At 45.5% G+C, this 14,950-nt stretch overlaps 1 protein-coding gene across 3 annotated transcripts in view; it reads left to right on the top strand.

Moving 5' to 3' along the window:
- The window catches only part of FAM149B1 (family with sequence similarity 149 member B1), a 641,735-nt gene that overhangs the window by 446,448 nt on the left and 180,337 nt on the right, over positions 1-14,950 (top strand). For all 3 annotated transcript variants that reach the window (XM_086922293.1, XM_086922291.1, XM_086922292.1), the window contains exon 10: positions 2,711-2,932. In XM_086922293.1, the coding sequence (XP_086778419.1) occupies positions 2,711-2,932 (222 nt within the window). The remainder of the gene's footprint in view (positions 1-2,710; positions 2,933-14,950) is intronic.

Raw genomic sequence — 14,950 nt, forward strand, 5'->3', positions numbered from 1 at the left:
CTTGTAGGTGACGTTGAAGAAACAGGGATGTAGAAACCCAAACCGTGCATTTATAGATCTCAAAACTGGTCTCAAGTCCAGAAATTATTTTCGCCTTGCTAACAGTGACCATGGCCACATCCTGACTGAAGAAGACTTTATTCCCAGACCATAGCATCTGCTTGCGTTGTTTGGCCATCGTAAGGACTTCCATAAGATCAGAATATTTTAAGAGCAGAGCGATAATACCTCTAGGTCTGTTAGAAGATGCGGGAGATGAAAGACCAATCCTGTGGGCTCTTTTCATGTTCAATTCTCCAGAAGGTTACAGCCCCACTATTTTGGGGATGTGCAGCTTAAGAAACTTGATCATATCCTGACCTTCTGACCCCTCTGGAATTACATAAATGTAGAGTTTGTTGTGGCGATTAGTTTTCCAAATCTTCAGCTAGTCTTTAAAGCTGTATGACCGCCGTAGTTAAATAGGATACCTTGACCGCCACATCTTGAGCTCACTGATCCGTTGTTCCACCTCAGTGAGTCTTGAATCCTGAATGGACCACTTCTCTTCAATCCATTGTAAAGTCGCATTTGTCTCAACTATGAAAGGTTTCATATTTTTTAATTCATCCATAATATCCTCCAGAGTCAAGGGTAGAGGAGATTTTGTTGGCAAAGAAGGATCTTTTTAACTCTTTTGTTTGTGCCACCTCCAGACTCCTTGTGAGCGCCTGAAACATTTGAAACCACAGCTTTGGAGGAGTGTGCAGTATCCATATTGAGACTCGGTGAGGCAACTTAGCAATGCGATGTTTACCGCGTCAGGAAACAGAATGAAACCAGCGTGGGAAGTGTCAGAAAAAATTAACAAAATGCACAGTAAATTGGAGGATGAGAAAAAATTCTCAAAGGTAAAGAGAAAGTGAAAAAACAACAATGGTGGCGTTCTATACCGATTAGCAGAGAAGAAGGAGATTTAATGGGCTAAAAACAAGCCATTGTAATTATGAAGGCAGGCTGAAATACCCTCAAAATGGTGGCACCAATCCTGACAGGATTAGAGTGGCAAATAAAACCTCACAAAAATGGTCGTAATAAGCAATTAAAAGCTCACCAGGCCGTTCCCTCTCATTTCTGATGACTAGTTATGCCACCAAAATGCAAATGTGGGCCGAAGCTGCCTGAAAAAATGTTGCTAATTCCTTGGCTCCCGCGGCAGAAAATCAGCAGGCGCCCATCTTGTTTGAGCAGTCGTGTGCCCCCTCGCAAGATGTTGTCCTTGATTGTTTCTTTGTGGTCCATTTTGTTCCGGATAACTTGACTGCCAAGGGCTCTGATTGTACCACTTGGTCTATTTGTCAATCTTTTGTAATTTTTAGGTGGACCCTATGTCTTTAACTATGGTTAGTGCTTACTCAACAGCTGTGCAGACCAGACCTTGCACAGGTAGGAGAATTGTTCCTTAGCTGAGGTTCAACAATAGGTCTATTTGCAAATACCCCTTAACCTGCTCAAGATCCAACCACAGGTCCAAGCAGGTCTGATTCTCAATCTCGGGTTATTACTGAGTGAGTGTACGAGGTGCCTGCAACTTCTCCCCGCCAGCAACCATGAAGCACCCATGGAGCAGCTCTTAAACAACTGCTAGTTCATTATGTTCTTTGCCAGCCAGTCTGTTATTTTGAGGGTGCTGTCTTCAGATACCCCAGCATGTGATTACTGCTTTCTCTCATTGGGGGTGGGTTTCGGCTCAATAGCCTTTCAAACGTCTCGAAGGTGCCGCCCTAAAAAAAGGTTAATGTTTCCCCAGCACACCTTGGCTTTCTGTTGAGCCCAAGTCCATCAGCCTTTCCAAGGACTTCCCCAGCACAGGCACCAAAGTTTGATTGTGGGGCAATTCTTGATGTCTCCCCGGGCCTCCTTAGGCCTCGGTCACCATTGGATCAGTCTTGTGGGAGCCGGCCAAGCCATTCGGAACCCCTCGGTGAAGAAACATCCCCATTTTTCACTGATATCCACCTATATTTCTGTATGTTATGTATAGCTTCCATTGGAAGCTATTAGAATAATTAACCAGATTTAAGTCTGTTCATTCACTATATGACTTTACAAAAGTGGGAAACAAATGTTCTATCCCATGGATGTGATGTCACTAGGTGAACCACTTTCTTCCACTTTGTTCTGGTGACTTTCCTAGGTCTTTGCTTACCTGAAGTAGGTGGCAAAATGGTGGCAGGCCTTTGACTGCCCATCTCAGATCTCAACAGACCTGAAAGAAGCAGGAGTACACAGGTCGTGCACAGCCTGCACCACTCATTTCTAAGGCAAATTGGTCTTCATAGACCAGCGTTCACAGGGAGAACGTACTGCACTGACCAGCAGTTCTCACAGAGCCTTTGTCAGCATGGCGTTGGCTTTTTGCTGTCACTGTGAATGTGGCGAGGTTGGCTTTGGACTGCCAGGTAGAAGAACGAAACAGGGTGGTGGAAATAGGTGGCGTGAGGCAATGCCTCTTTTTTCGGGGGGAGGGAGGAGGTAAACATAGGTGGTGGTGGAGCGTGTGGCAGTGACCAGATTTTTTGACTGGAGTGAAGGCCATGTTATCTAGCCATGCTATCTGTGCTTAGCCCTTTTTCTCTATTTGTTGTCACTCAGAACCCCTGGGTGTAAAATGGTATATTATCATAATGAGAATGACGGACAATTTTGATTTCTTAATTCCTCTTTTCAGTGATATGGATGAAATTCCACAGATGAGACCTACCTCTGGTGCTATGATCTCCAGCAGACCTTGGCCGGGCCACCCTCAGGAACAAAGTGCCTCTTCTTTGACGCACTCATCACAGGCTACTAGAAGGCGTAACCCACCACGTATCTTACATCCAATTAACAGTAGCTCTCCCTCCCGATCTGGAACACCAAGGATGGATGATGTTGTGCGAGGAACACGTCTGTAAGTTATTTAAGATTTATTCTATATGTCGTCATTCATACCTATAAGGGATTACCATGTAAAACACAAATACTTCCATTGGAGGAATAGAATATTTTGATTCAGTGGCAAAAGATACTGTGGGTCTTCTCACCATACGGTGTAACAAAGGAAATTTGGAAGTCCTTATTATTCTTCCTTCTGAGTTATTTGCAGTGTTCAGGGCTCAGAGAAAAAAATCGAAATATTGGGAATTATATCCGGGTATGTTTGCGCCATTTCTTTTATACTGTAGGCTCAACTCAAATGTAAATTGTACATTAGTCCCATTTTATATTTGGTGAAAAGTTCATATGCAGTGTGAATCTCAAACATTTGCAATGCTATTTGGGGAGTTTTTTTCATATTTTTCAATTTGTATCTAAAAATACACAACGGAGGACCTGGATTCCATTTAGTTGGCTTTGAAATGCTCGGAGCCCACCCATTGCTTACCATTCGTTGGCTTCTGTGTCACTTCTTTGTTGCCTCTAAATTGGGCAGCGCAGACTGGACGTCACTTCCTCTTTCTTCTCTGGCGCATGGACAAGCGCATATTGATTCTTCTTAATTAGTGTCTCTCCATTGGCTTTTGCGAACTTAGTTATTAGTTTCCATATTTATTTCTTCCCCTCCCACACCTACCCCTACCCTTGTCTGTGTTATGCTGCTTCCCCTCCCACTCTTCTAGCTCTGTGATTCTTCCTCCCATCCCAGCGACTCTTGTGCCCCTGTTCTGTATTGCTCTCCCACCCTTCGCATTCTGTGACAAGATGAGGTTAAACTAAAGGTACACTGTGTGTACATTATTATTTTTAAGTTTGAAGGCTTGCAGGAGGCTTCACTCCTGTGGCACGCTATCTGGTATTGTCTTCTGCTCACAGGGACTTGATGCATGGCCAATGTTTATATGTTCATTGTAGCACATGTGTGCTGCATAGGTTTCCTTAGGGATATTCTAAAGTGCAGAAATGGGCTTTGTTGCATTGCAATACTATTTACTGCACGTGTATTACCACTGGCATTGCTGGGCTTTTACATGCCCTCTCTGTATGTGTTTATTTCCCCAGACATGTATGAAAAAAGTTCACGTCTTGTGGCTTCTGCTGCACCATTACCGCAGCAACAGGTGTTTTTTTGGCTGGCTCAAAAAGCATGCATGCTTTAATGAAACGTAAAAAAAAAATTGATGGACGAAATGCTGATCAGTGTCAAACATTCAGCCCAGTACAGAGATCTGGGCCTAAATCCATTGTTTGTTGCTCTCCATGCCATTCCAATTTAAACTTAGCCATATGCAAATAAGTCTTGACCCTGTTCCCCATGAGAACAGTCCAGCCCCAACTGTCAGGCCAGGTCCTCACTGTACCGGAAACTTGCACCCTGGGACTGGTTTCAGGGTTTCACGCCTAATCAGCCAGGCTAGCTCAACTCCAGTGGCATGGAGAGCACAGCACCCACATCTGGGCATACCCATCCCACTCGGGGTGACAAATCCTAAACGAAAAATTGATAGACAGAATGCTTATCAATGTCAAACATTTCTCCTAGTATAGAGATCTGGGCCTAAATCCATTGTTTATTTGCTCCCCGTGCTGCTCCAGTTTAAACTCAGTCATAGGCAAATCATGGGAACTATCCATGCCTAACTGCCAGGATCAGGCTACCTTGACTCCAGTGGCATGGAGAGCAGAGGACCCACGTCTGGGCATGCTTGTCCCACTTGGGGTGACAAATGCAAAAAGATCAATTGAGGATAGAATGCCAATCAAATGTTAATCAGTCACACCAGTACAGAGATCTGGGCCTAAATCCATCGTTTTTTTGCTACCCATGCATCCCAGTTTAAACCCATCGATATGCAAATCAGTCTTGACCCTGCTCCCCATGGGAACAGTCCAGCCCAAACTGCCAGGCTTGCTCGCTATGCCACTGGAATCAAACAAGCCTGGCTGATGAGGGGTGATACCCCGAAACCTTTCCTAAGATGCTTATGTCTGGTCCAGGGAGGACCTGGCCTGGGAATTTGGGCTGGACGGTTCCCAGGACGAGCAAGATCATGACTGATTTGCTTATGGCTGGGTCCAAACTGGGGTGGCATAGTGAGCAAAAGAATGATGGATAAACCCAGATCTCTTAACTGGTGGTAAGTGGTTGAAAAGTTTCAGCACTCCGTCATTCATCTTGTTGTGTTTGCTATATTCGCCCTAAGTGGCCAGGGTTATGCCCAGATATGGGTCCCTTGCTCGCTGTGCCACTGGAATCAAGCTGCCTGGCTGATAAGGGGTTATATCCTGAAACCGGCCGAAGGCTCTGATTTTATATTGAAAACAGAGCTTTGGACTATACCGTTTCCCGCTGAAAGGCAATATTCCTCTCCATATATTGCCAAACCTGGTGTGACACGCAGTTTGGGGCTTACTTTCCCTCCATGTTAAAGAACAGTAGATGTTTCAGCACCCAGGCTAATGTGCTGCATAGCTAAATACATATAAGATCCCAAAGGTGAGACCGAATGCATTGCAAATGCTTGTTATTCTTATTTATAGTTTATTTCGGCCATTCAACCATAAAAGTGCATGTACAATACAACTCTTACACACAATGTTAAAATGTGAGACAGATGATCATTAAAAACTAAAAATCAAAAAAAAAGCCTCTACATAAAAAAGCTATTCAACTGTTACTTAAAAGTTCTCTAAATACATTATGAGAATCACCTCATTCAGTATGTGTGTGTTTATTATTGTTTAGTTAATTAAAACCATAACAATTTTAAAACAATAACCAGAAAGCGGATAAAAAACAGTATTATACAAAAGGTTAAAAGGACAAGAATTTAAATATACAGTCACTTTGTCTCTACATAGGGTGTCTAAAATGTCCATTGTTAATAGTAGCAAGAAAAAAGAGAAAAGTCTGTGCCGTGAGATGGCCATCATTTGGCCATGCTTCCGAACCTTTTAGCACAGCTTTGTAAACGCTTTGATACATTTAATCAGTCTGCCATTCTATGGGGATCAGAGGGGTTTAGGCACGCCATTATTGCAGCTCTGCAAGATCTAATTCCCCTATCATTGAAGCATTTTTTTAGGAAGATCGCTCACTCCTCTTGTAGTTTCTTGCATATGCAGATTACGTGGATAAAATCTTCTTTGTAGAAGTTGCACAGCCGGCATGATTTGGGGCCTGTATGCAACCAGGAGGGCAGGTCAGCCAGGGATGGTAAAGTTCCAAAACGTAGTGTCATAAGTTGCGTTTTTACATTAATTGAAAATGCTTTGCTCAGGTATGCCGCCGGTGCAAGGGACTTGTAGTGGTTTAACACCATCCAGGCATGCGGTCTTGATCTAAAAGTATTTTTATCCAACAGAGATGTATGGATTTTTGAAGCCTTATTTACAACTTGCTTAAAAGATTGGTACAGCAAATTTTTGTTCCATAATTCCAATGTGCATGTAGTGGAGAGGGATTTGCAGAGGTATTGATTAAAAGGAGAAGTTGTATCCTCATTTAATTTACACCAAAGGGCTTCGTTAATTTTTGATGTGGCTGCATTTAGTTTCAGGCGATACCAGGTTTTCACAGTTGCGTACATTCTTCCTATTTCTTCATTTATTAGACCAAATTCAAGTCAGATCTGGGCTGGAGAGCCCGACCTTTGTATGTGGAATACTTTTTTGTAGATGGAAGCTATTAGTTTATTTATGAGCTCTCCAACCTCACCGTGGAAGGCAGCGCTGGCGTATGCTAGAGTCGGCAAGATTTTTGCCTTCATTACAGCGAGCAAGGGTTTATAGGAAGGACCCTTCAGCTCTTTAGCCAGTAGACTGAAGGCAAATGTTAGGGCACTTGTTCTTTGAGACATATACTTTTTTTGCTCAGTGAGGTTTTTAGAGTTGTCAATGTAGAGGCCTAGGTATTTATATTTTTTTACCTCCTCTAGCTGAGTTCCATTAAGCCAAATTGTCTGTTTTCTTTGCTTTTTGCTACTAATCACCATAGTTTTAGTTTTGCATGTGTTTATTTCAAGTGTATTTTCTGAGATATAAGATGACATTTCGATATAAGATGACATTTCATAGAATTAAAAAAACATTTTAAAGAGGCTACATTATCAGTTCTGGCCATTTAAGACTAAGACCAGGAGAACAACGCGCAAGCGAGACAGTCCTCTATCTACGCTACACAGAACAGTGGCAACAGTAACCTACCAGAAGTTTCTCTTCAACCTCAACAACCTCAATCTGTTTGTAGGAGCTTTCTCCTGCTGCCCCACATGAAGCCAAGAATTTTGCCACAGCGCATGCTAGCGCTGGGCTTGGGTATGATCTAAATATTTGCATCGCTTCAACATGGTTACATGTTCCCATCTCCCTGCATCTAGTTGCAAGCCACCTGGCTTTTGGAGATTGGTAGGCTGGGCAGGCATAAGGCGTAATGCTTGCATCGTTTTTAAAAGACCCCAGGCACTTAATTTTGAGTCATGTGCATGTGCTACTGCGTAGCATCTTACCGGGATACCTATGTAAAGCGCATAATTAAAAGCTTCTACTTCACACTCCATTCCGTGGTATTGTACTGTACGAAACAATATAATTTCAGAATTTTTTAATTCTACTAGAAGATTATCAGGTGTGGTGGCATTAAATCTTTACAGCCCATAGAGTTACCCCAGCGCCCAGGACTCCCAGTTTCCCTGGTGCTGCCGCACCTCTAGATTGAATTTCCTAATAAATCTTTACAGCCCCCACCCACACCCAATGTCTCCCCTGCTGCCCCCACTCAGCAGTATTTTCTTTCGAAGTTCCATGGTTGTTCCAGGCACAGTGTGGTGGAATCTTCCCTGAACCAGTGCTGTTTTTTTTTTTACATTAGGCCTGTTTCTTCACCTGGGACTGTAGCCGTTAGTTCTGGCTTGTGTTACATCTCCATTACCCATTTTCAGTGACTATGTAGTGACATTTGGTGTGTACATATAATATACAGACGCGGGGAGCGATGTGAGTGTGCACGCTTTTTCGCTTTCGGCTCTAGACGGTGCGCATTCTATAGAATCCCGAGAAGTAATATAATTTTTTGAGGAGCTATTTGAGAGAGAGAGGAGCTATTTGTGAGAGAGTTTTTCCTCCACGATATTTACAGATAATGGGGTTCATTTAACCTCTGAGGTGGTAGAAACAGTTTTAAAGGACCGAGGCATTAGACGCAATAAAGCAGCCCTGTACCACCTCGAGTCCAATGGTGTTGTTGAGCACTTTATTATGGTGCTTGAAGAGTGCATTCAACAAGCTGTTGTATCTGGAGGGAAGTGAGAAAATATATTGAAGAAAAAGGTAGGCGATTATCGCTTGACTACAGAATTTGGAACCTAAACAGGGTAGCCAAGTTTTATCCTGTTGTGAGTGAAAATGGTTCTTCATTGAGAAATTCTGTGAAGGAAGGGGTGGTAATTAGTTGGAAGTAAATCAAAACGTGGTCGAAAGAAACCTGTGTATTTGTAAGACTATCAGCCTGATTCATGTAGCTTAATTGCGCTCGCAAAGGGCCAGATTCTGAGAATCTGGCCCTTTGCAAGTGCAATTTTTGCATTTGGGATTCATCATCCCAAAAGCAAAATTCGCTATTTAGAAACTCGCAAATTTGTGAGGAATAGCATTTAAGGAATCTCTGTTAGAGATTCCTTAAATGCTATTCTTGACACATTTTAAATTGCGAATTCGCAATTTTCGGCCGCTATTTACCGCGAGGTCAAACCTCGTGGTAAATAGCAAAAACTTAGAAAAATGCTTTTAAAAGCATTTTTCTAAGTTGCATGTTACACACACACATGTCCATGTGTGTGCGCAACACCTGTTGAAATGTGCATTTAAGGGGTGCTACAGGGTGTCCTTTGGACACCCCTGGCACCCTTCAAATCGCTATCTTATTTGCGATTAGCAAATTGCTAATCGCAAATAAGGAATAACTCCCCATTCATAGCAAATTGCTAATCGCGAATAAGGAATGCTCCCCATTCATTCCTATGGGCCTTTTGGCCCATAGGAATGAATGGGGAGTTATTCCTTATTTGCGATTAGCAATTTGCTAATCGCAAATAAGGAATCTGTAGGAATCGTATTTAATTTTGCGATTCCTACATGAATCCCGTTTTGCGAGTCTGTAATAGCGATTCCTTATGAATCGCTATTTCAGACTCGCAAAACGGGTCTTTCATGAATCTGGCCGCTAATTTGTAACTCATCATTGTTGCAACATAATGTTTGTAATATGAAATTTGGGAATTATTTACGCTATAACTCTATTAATGCTGTGTCTTTATGATTGTATATTTTACATCTTTAATTTTTCTCAAATTGTTCCAGATTTGTATTGGGTGAATGAGGTGATGTGGTATTCCTATTTCTAGGTGATGACACGACATTCTGTAACTAAGCATCGTCATGTAGGGACCTTGAGAGTCAGTTGATTGGAACTGCAGCTGGATGGACCACGCTGTCCCTTACATTTGATGGATGAGGTCTAATATGCTGTACTTAACAAAAAAAAGGTATCTTTTCCTGGGCCTGCCTCAGTGTTCAAGCTTTTACATGGCCCTTAGCCCTCTACTGTGTTTAAGGTCTGGACTAGGTAGGATCTGAAGCTTAACCGGCTGATCTTCTCGGACTGTCTGGCCCTTGACAGTGCACATAAAATCCCCTGGAGAGCGTATGTAAAAGCAGATTTCACCTCTCTTAGGAGACCGGACATTTTTTACCAATCCCATTTCTCTTTACGCTTCAGAACTAACCTGTATAATGAGGCTGTTCTTGGAACGAGCCCTATTGGATAGAGAACAGCATGAGCTTTTGCTTGCGGTCACGACATTGGGGCTGATATTACGGTGCTTCTTACCTTTTTATCTTTGATTTTTATGTGTATAAATTACGGGCAGGAAAGCGGCATTGCACTTAAACTGTGTGGTATTTTGTTGATTATGCTCTCCGGTCCACAGTGGCTCTGCAGATTGCGTGGAGAGAGCCCCTGCTGACTTCCCGCCATTCCGGGTATTCAGAGGAAGGTTAACGCTCTAGTGGCGTCAGCTCCTCTACTTAAACAGATGAAGGATCGGAGGCTTAGCGGACGCGTGCAGTGGGCGCCAAAGGCAAGCCCGTCTGCACCTGAACTGGGCCCAGGCCCGTCCCCCTGGCCTCGGAAGACCTATTCTAGTACTAAGTTGTGGGCACTAACCTCTCCAGGCAACAACCTGACATGCCCTAAAATCTTCCTGTAGGGCTCGGATTTGTCATTAAATACATGCCGTGCTTGCAAGCATCATTTTAATCCTGTGCCCGAACATGTAAGCCCTCTCACCTCTGCGCCTTTAAACAGAGGTCAGGTGATCATTCCACCAGAATCTGCCTCCAGGATTATATGTGTTTTAATCAACGCAAGATCACTGATCAAGCACCACTTGGAAGTGGCTGAACTAATAGACTCCCATCAGGTTGACAACGTCTTTGTGACAGAAACTTGGGCAGATCAGTCGTCGGGTCCTGAAATGACAGCTCTAGTCCCATCTTGCTTTAGGATTTACAGGCTTGACAGGGTTGACATGAAATATGGTGGGCTTGCTATTATCTAGCGGGATATTTATGCTGCCTTCTTCTCTCCATTTCCCAATACCGAGTTTGAAGGTATGACTTTAAAATTTTAAATTTCCAAATCGCAGTCTTTTAATGTAGTCACTTTTTTGATGCAGTTGGCCAGTCCCTAGAATTCTCTCCACAACTGATTCCACTCTGTTGGAGGATTTACATTTTTATTTAGAGAACAGAGTAGACTAGGATACGACTGCTCTCCTCAAGCTAATGTCTGGTTTTGGCTTAAAGCAACGCGTGGCTGGGCCTACCCACTGTGCCGGCCACACTCTAGATGGGATTTTTTCCCAACTGTAATCTCTCCATTAATGTTGCTATACTTCCTGTAACGTGGTCTGACCACAGTACAGTTAGTTGGGAAATCCTTGTTCATCGCAATACTGCCCCTAAAAGGGATGCTAGGAAGTTAATCTATTCCCAGGCCTGGAATGAGATAAAGGCCCAGGATCTTTTCTCTACTCTCGCTAATACTCCACCTTAAAAATCTGATTATCCCCACAAATTCATTTCCAGTTACACCTTATGGCTATCTGGGGCAATGAATGGGTTGGCGCATGTTAAAATGTCCCTCTCTAGAAGGAGCAAACCCACCTCTCCATAGTTTGGGGTGTCGCTCTGGGCTGCTAAAAAATCCTGTAGGAAAGATGAACGGATTTGAAGGAAAAATGATTATAACAATGAGAAAGAAAAATATAGATTGCTGCTGGCAGACAATCAAAAACTGATCTTGAAGGAAAAATCAGAGTACCTCAATAATTCTATAGAAGCAACCAGCTGCTCGTCCAAGGCCCTCTTCCAAGTTGTTTCCAAACTCTCCTCACTAGCAACTAAGATTTCAGAACATATCAACCAGGATTGCTCTGACTCCCTGGCATCCTTCTTTCTGAACAAAGTGGAAGTCATTTTTAATAAGTTCACTTTGATCACTGCAACCCTATCTTCCGGGTACAACAACTATCCTTGTGACATCAATAAGCAGTCGTTTCCTGAATTTACTTCTCTTTCAGTTGACCGAGTCAGAGAACACATTTTTTCAACTAAAATCAGGTTTCCCTCATGATCCTTGCCCTCCAAAAAATTTACATCTCATTCCGCATCTAGCTGCTATCCGACTGGCACCTATCTTCAATTGAATATTTAAGATCGGTGTCTTTCCCAAAGCTTTAAAAAGTGCCTCTGTTCTTCCTCAGTTGATGAAAGCCAACTTGAGTTCACTTGACCCTAACAGCTTTAGACCAATCTCCCTGCAAACATAATAGAGAAAGAAATGAATCTCCAATTATCTGCTTTTCAAACAGCAACCGATTGCTGGATGACTCCTAATTTGGGTTCTGCAGTGGGTCCTTCCCGGAATCGGCTCTGATTGCAGCCATTGAAATGATTAGGGCTACAGATGACAGGAGGGCAGTGATGCTCTCATCCTCCTCGACCTGAGGGCAACCTTTGACACCATCGATCATGATCTACTGTTGCACCGGCTGGCAGATTTAGGTGTAGATGGGGCTGCCCTTTCCCTCTTCAGATCTTTTTTGACTGAGCGAACCCAGACAGTGGCCGTTGGTGGCGTCACTTCAAAGTCTTTTCTCTGCCCTGCGGGTTTCCTCAGCGTTTGGCTCCGAGTCCAACTCTTTTTAACTTCTATGTTACACTATTGGCTGCCTTGGTGAAGTAATTTGGGTTTTCCATTGTCTCATATGCAGATGATACCCAGATTGCTGTGTCTCTTTCCAGAAGTGGCCCGGACCTGCGTGATTCATTCTGAGCATGCATGCAAGAAGTTGATATCTGGATGGATTTGAACTACCTCAAGCGGAATTCTATGGCAGGACCGGAGGCTCAGATTATGCTTTTCTTTCTCCGCTATTTATTAAAACACAAAACGCATAGCAGCCCAGAAAAGCTCTTATTGTATTGGAACATCATCATTGGTTACAATAAAAGAAGAAAAACATCAAAATTAGCAACATAGTGCAAATGTCTCAGACTTTCACTTCAAGTCCCAGCACTCCAACTTGGAAGATCCGAGGGTAGTCCTTTCACAGTGTCCATTATCCTTATATAAGCAGACCCCTCATTCCATTCTTCCTCTTTCTTCGCTGCTTCCGCAGCCAGTTAAGTGTTTTCTTTTTGCTCTTGGTTATTGTGGTTACCTCACTTTGGGGTTTTTCTTGATTGTGTTTCGGGATCTGTGTAAGCATTGTGGCTGTTTTTCTCCACAGAGTCCCGATAGTGTCGCGGGGGCGGGTTTTCCGCCCCTTACGCGACCTTGTCCCATTGTGGTTCCGCGGCGTGTATCAGCCGCTAGAGGGCGCTGCACCGTCTGGTTGGTCTTCGCGCGGTTTTCTCTTCAGAGGAGCAGCGCTGAGGAACCCGACGGACGCGGAGCCTTGCCCTCGTGCCCCCTCAGTGACGCTCGGTGTTGCCGGGTCTGTAGCCCCATCTCAGTGACTCTGTCACTTTTACGCCCTGTTGAGGGTCTGTACTGCGGATTACCGCGTTGCTGCCGGTGTTACCGTTTCTGCACTCTTTAGCCCCTGGTGTGGTAGCGCGCTGTGGGGGGGCAGGCCTGGTCCCTTGTGGTGTGTCGGCGCGCTGTATTGGGTCGGAGTGCGCCCGACTGCGGTCAGTTCCTGCCGCCCAAAAACTGTACGGTCCTCTGGGCTGTTGGAATTTCTTGTACCCCCTGGAACCTGGGGCTGTATTGTGGTGACCGTTGAAGGTCTGAGTTGGGTGTGGTCACCTGTCTGGTTGCTCCCATCATGGAGGATGAGTACTATGAGGAGCCCCATTCCTATTTGAACGACGAGGAGTTCTATCAGGCGGTGGATAGTTCCATCTATAGATGCGTGACGGAGGTAGTCGGCCCTATGGAGGACCGCCTTTCAGCTCGTATCGTCGAGGAGTGCGCCAAGTTGGCGCGTGCGGACCTTCCAGGCCCTTCGGGGGAGGGTCCTCCAGCACCGAAGAAGCCTTGCTGGGAAGGGCCGTCGGAGCGTGCCCATGGGGTGGACAAGGGCGCCTTTGAGCGTCTCCGGGACGCTTTCTTAGCAAAGGCGACCGCGCCCCCCACGGAGCAGCCCGCCGCCCCGGTCCCGGTGACGCCTTCGGAGGTTGCGCCTTCTTCCCCGGATGGGGATTCCCCGGATACTGACGACGACGACGAGTCGGAGCGGTCCTGGCGGCCCTCGAGCTCGGCGACGGAGTTGCCTCGGGACAGCTCCGGCATGTTGGACCCGGATGAAATTATTCACCCGCGGTCTGCAGCTTGGGCCCCGGGCAACAAGGTGGCCAAGTTCGTGGCTAGCAGGCTGCGCAAACCTCTGGAGAAGGAGGCCAGAGGGTGTCTGAGAGGGGAATGCCCTAGACCTTCTTTGGAGGGCAAGGTTGCCATGACTCCGGACCTGGATGGCAAGATGGCGACATTCCTGGCCAAGTTTATGAAGGACCCCCGCAAGGGCATCGACCGTTCCTGGCGGTCCTGCCAGGATAAACTGTTGGACGCGGTGGGTCCGATTACAAAGATTGTAGACATGGCGGAGGAAGCGAAGGTCTCCGGAACAGCTATCGACCCTGAGGTGCTGTCTAACTGGGCACAACGGGTGATCATTTTCCTGGGCAACGCCAACTGCGCCCTTTCAACAGAGCGCCGCCGGTCCTTTCTGATTAAATTGGACCCGAAACTGGGAGATCTGGCCTCTTCGGAGGCGGGGGCCGTGGCCCAGGGGGGCCTCTTCGGCGAGCCTTTCATCAAGGAGTTGGGGAAGTTTGTTTCCACCTTTACTTCGCTGGACAAGGCCCAGTCCAGCATCAAGCGTGTCTTCCACCAACTTTTTCCGCCGGGGCTGGTTGCAACAGGGGCCATGCGACCGGCCGTGCTGATCAAAATGCCGGTAACAGAGGGCAAGGCTCCGGTCGAGGGCAATACAACACCTCGGCCAACTACACCAACTTCTACCCCACCAGAGGACAACGCTTTGGAGGGCGTAGATTCAAGAAAGGAGCAGGAAACAACTCCAATTCCGGTGAGTGTACTTCCTGCAGATCAAGTGTGTGTTGGCGGCCGGTTAGCGGCCTTTTGGGGGGAATGGGCACGCCTCACCGCGGACGCATGGGTTTTACAAACCGTCCGCGGTTTCCACATAGAGTTTTACGACCAACCCATTCAGGTGAGTGCCCCTTCTCCGATGGTGTTCTCGGAGGCCGATGCGCTGTTGATCGACGAGGAAGTCGCGGACTTGCTCCGCAAAAGGGCCATTCGTTGTTCAACTCGGCATCCCTCAGGGTTCCTCAGCAACCTTTTTCTTGTGGACAAGCCCGGCGGCGGGCGTCGCCCTGTTATCAACCTCAAGGAGTTCAATGG

The sequence above is a fragment of the Lissotriton vulgaris genome, chromosome 5 (genome assembly GCF_964263255.1).
Source record: "Lissotriton vulgaris chromosome 5, aLisVul1.2, whole genome shotgun sequence".
In the NCBI taxonomy this organism is placed as follows: domain Eukaryota; kingdom Metazoa; phylum Chordata; class Amphibia; order Caudata; family Salamandridae; genus Lissotriton; species Lissotriton vulgaris.